At 35.2% G+C, this 2713-nt stretch overlaps 1 protein-coding gene across 1 annotated transcript in view; it reads left to right on the plus strand.

The window, feature by feature from the left end:
• Positions 1-2713, plus strand: part of glrx2 (glutaredoxin 2) — a gene marked incomplete in the record, with an annotated part of 6025 nt that overhangs the window by 2029 nt on the left and 1283 nt on the right. The window contains 1 exon segment of the mRNA XM_014016789.1: positions 2207-2383. Within this exon segment, the coding sequence (XP_013872243.1) occupies positions 2207-2383 (177 nt within the window).

Raw genomic sequence — 2713 nt, forward strand, 5'->3', positions numbered from 1 at the left:
ATATATATATATATATTTGTTGTTTTACATTCTTTTTGTGTATCTTAATCTAATGTTCGTTGACTTCCTTGGTTATTTCTTGTACTGTTCTTAATGTGTCGTGTTTTATTAGGTTTTAGAAGGAAAACAAAAACTTTAATATTGGGAACTTAACAGAACTATCTGGACTTCATTGTCAACGTCAATGTGAAATTTAATCATATAGCACATTATAAACAACAATGGCTGACCAAGGTTCTTTACAGTTCATTCAAAGACTTGTGTCAAAAACAAGTCAAATAAAATACAGAAACTAGAGCTGGGYGGTATGACCAAAATTTTATATCACGGTATTTTCAACATTTTCACCAGTTTCACTGTATTTGACGGTATTTTTCTTTTCATCACAGCTCAACTGATAATAAAATGTACAAACCCTGCTTATAAACTTTTTTCTTTTACTGTACCTCTGTCTGTGTCTCTGTTTCCCTCCTCTAAATGTTTTTTCTTCTCCTCCTGGTTGGAGACAGTAGTAATGCATTTTGGTCCGATCGTGAAGGAGGAGGGTTAAGAAAATATTATTATCGGGTCTATTGTTTTATGTTATCTAATAAAATTTATCAGGACAACTCACCGTGCACACCAGTCATCTTAATTCCACTACAAAACTACTTCCCTCTGGCTTTTCACAATAGAAGCACGTTAAAGTCTCCATGCGTCTCCATATTAACGTTGCGTGTTAAATCTAACCATGCACATCACTGAAGAGGTGTTCACTACATTCAGCRACAGCGAAAACGGGATGTTTTTTTAAGTAAGCCAATATAAGCAGCCACCCGCCGCTGTAGCTGCAACAATAACATTAGCATGCTAATGCACATAGTGGTGCAGTGAGGAAAAGTGTCCCTCGGGAAACAGTTCACTGGCGGCCGCGATGAAACGTTCCGAACGTGTTCAGTCTATTTAAAACGGTATGTCGGTATTCAGAAAATTCATATCATAACAAAAAGTAAAAACGGTATTCGGTACGAACTGGTATACCGCCCAGCACTAACAGAAACACTATAAGACAAAGACATCGTTTAACCGAACCTCAAACTGGATCTTAATCAAAAGCCAAAGAAAAGAGATGGTCTTCAGCAAAATTTAAAAGCCTCAACAGTCTCAGCAGACCACTTGTTAAGAGGCAGACTTTTCCACAGCTTTGGAGCAGGGATTGCAAAAGCCCGATCACCCCTGGATTTCATTTTGGATCTAGGAACATCAACCAGAACCTGGTTGGTAGACCTGAGTGCTCTGACTGGAGTGTAGATGTTAAGAAGATCAAATAAATATGACGGGGCCAGACCATTAAAAACTTTAAAAGCCAACAATAAAATCTTAAAATCAATTTGCAGTTGAACAGGAAGCCAATGGAGAGAAGCCAGGACCAGGGTTAATGTGTTCATGTTATTTCAGTACCTGTTCTGAACAATCTGKAAACAATGCAGAGATGATTTATCCAAGCCAGCATACACAGAATTACAATAATCCAAACAAGAGGGAATAAAAGCATGAATCGCTTTTTCAAGGTCTTTAGTGAGGAGATATGATTTCACCCTGGAAATCAGCCTTAATTAGAAAAAGCTTGATTTTACAACTGAATTAACTGGTTTATCTAAAGAAAGGCCAAGAATGTCATAAAAGTTAATTTTACAAAAAACTGATGACTTCAGTTTTACTTTAATTCAGAAAGTTTAGATTCAACCAGGTTTTTATGTCGTTTAGACTTTCAGAAAAGTGGTTCCAGCAGAGTGACCCTGTCTAAATTAATGGGCATATAGATCTGGATATCATCAGCAAAACAGTGAAAAGTCATGTTATACTTTCTGAAAACGGACCCCAAAGGCAACATGTAAAGATAAAAAAAAAAAGTGGACCTAAAACGGATCTTTGGGGGACCCCACAAGTCAGATGAGCTGCGAAGAACATTCACCAAGATGAACAGGAAAAACTCCTGTTAGTCGAACAAGATTTGAACCAAATCAACTGTTAAAAGATCATTAAAAACAGTTAAAAGATAAATTATTAGGTAAAAAAACAATGAATATCAAAATTTATGATAGATGAATTTAGATTTCCTTGCTGTTCGATCTCAATTGTAATTATTGCTAAATATGTTCAGCCACTGTTTTGGGTCACTGAATAAAATAAGATGACATGTTCTTATTTTTGCTCAACCTTACAGGATGTAGTGTCGCAGAACTGCGTTGTGATATTTTCCAAGACAACCTGTCCGTATTGTAAAATGGCTAAAAATGTGTTCAAYGAAATCGGCGCAACTTACAAGGTCATTGAACTGGACCAGCACAACGATGGAAAGAGACTTCAAGAAACATTGGCTCAAATGACCGGTGCAAAAACAGTAAGAACAACAATTTATATCTAATTTTACTGTATGACGTTTTAGCTTCTATTAGGGAAAACATCAAAAAACCAATAACATTCTAGTTTAGCCCTATAAATCGTATTAGATGATGAATAAAGCCTCACAATGGTGCTGCATGATTATGGGGTGCCATTTGTAAAGTTACACAGTCAAAAATTACCACCAATATTTTTGTTTTATTTAGCATTTTATAACAAAAAAAAGAACAGATTTTTTTTCGGTCAGTTTTTCATCATATGATTCATACATTTATAAATGTCATAGTTTATAAACTAAATATTTAACTTACAAATTAAATATTTATTT

The sequence above is a fragment of the Austrofundulus limnaeus genome, unplaced genomic scaffold, assembly GCF_001266775.1.
Source record: "Austrofundulus limnaeus strain Quisiro unplaced genomic scaffold, Austrofundulus_limnaeus-1.0 Scaffold155, whole genome shotgun sequence".
Classification (NCBI taxonomy): domain Eukaryota; kingdom Metazoa; phylum Chordata; class Actinopteri; order Cyprinodontiformes; family Rivulidae; genus Austrofundulus; species Austrofundulus limnaeus.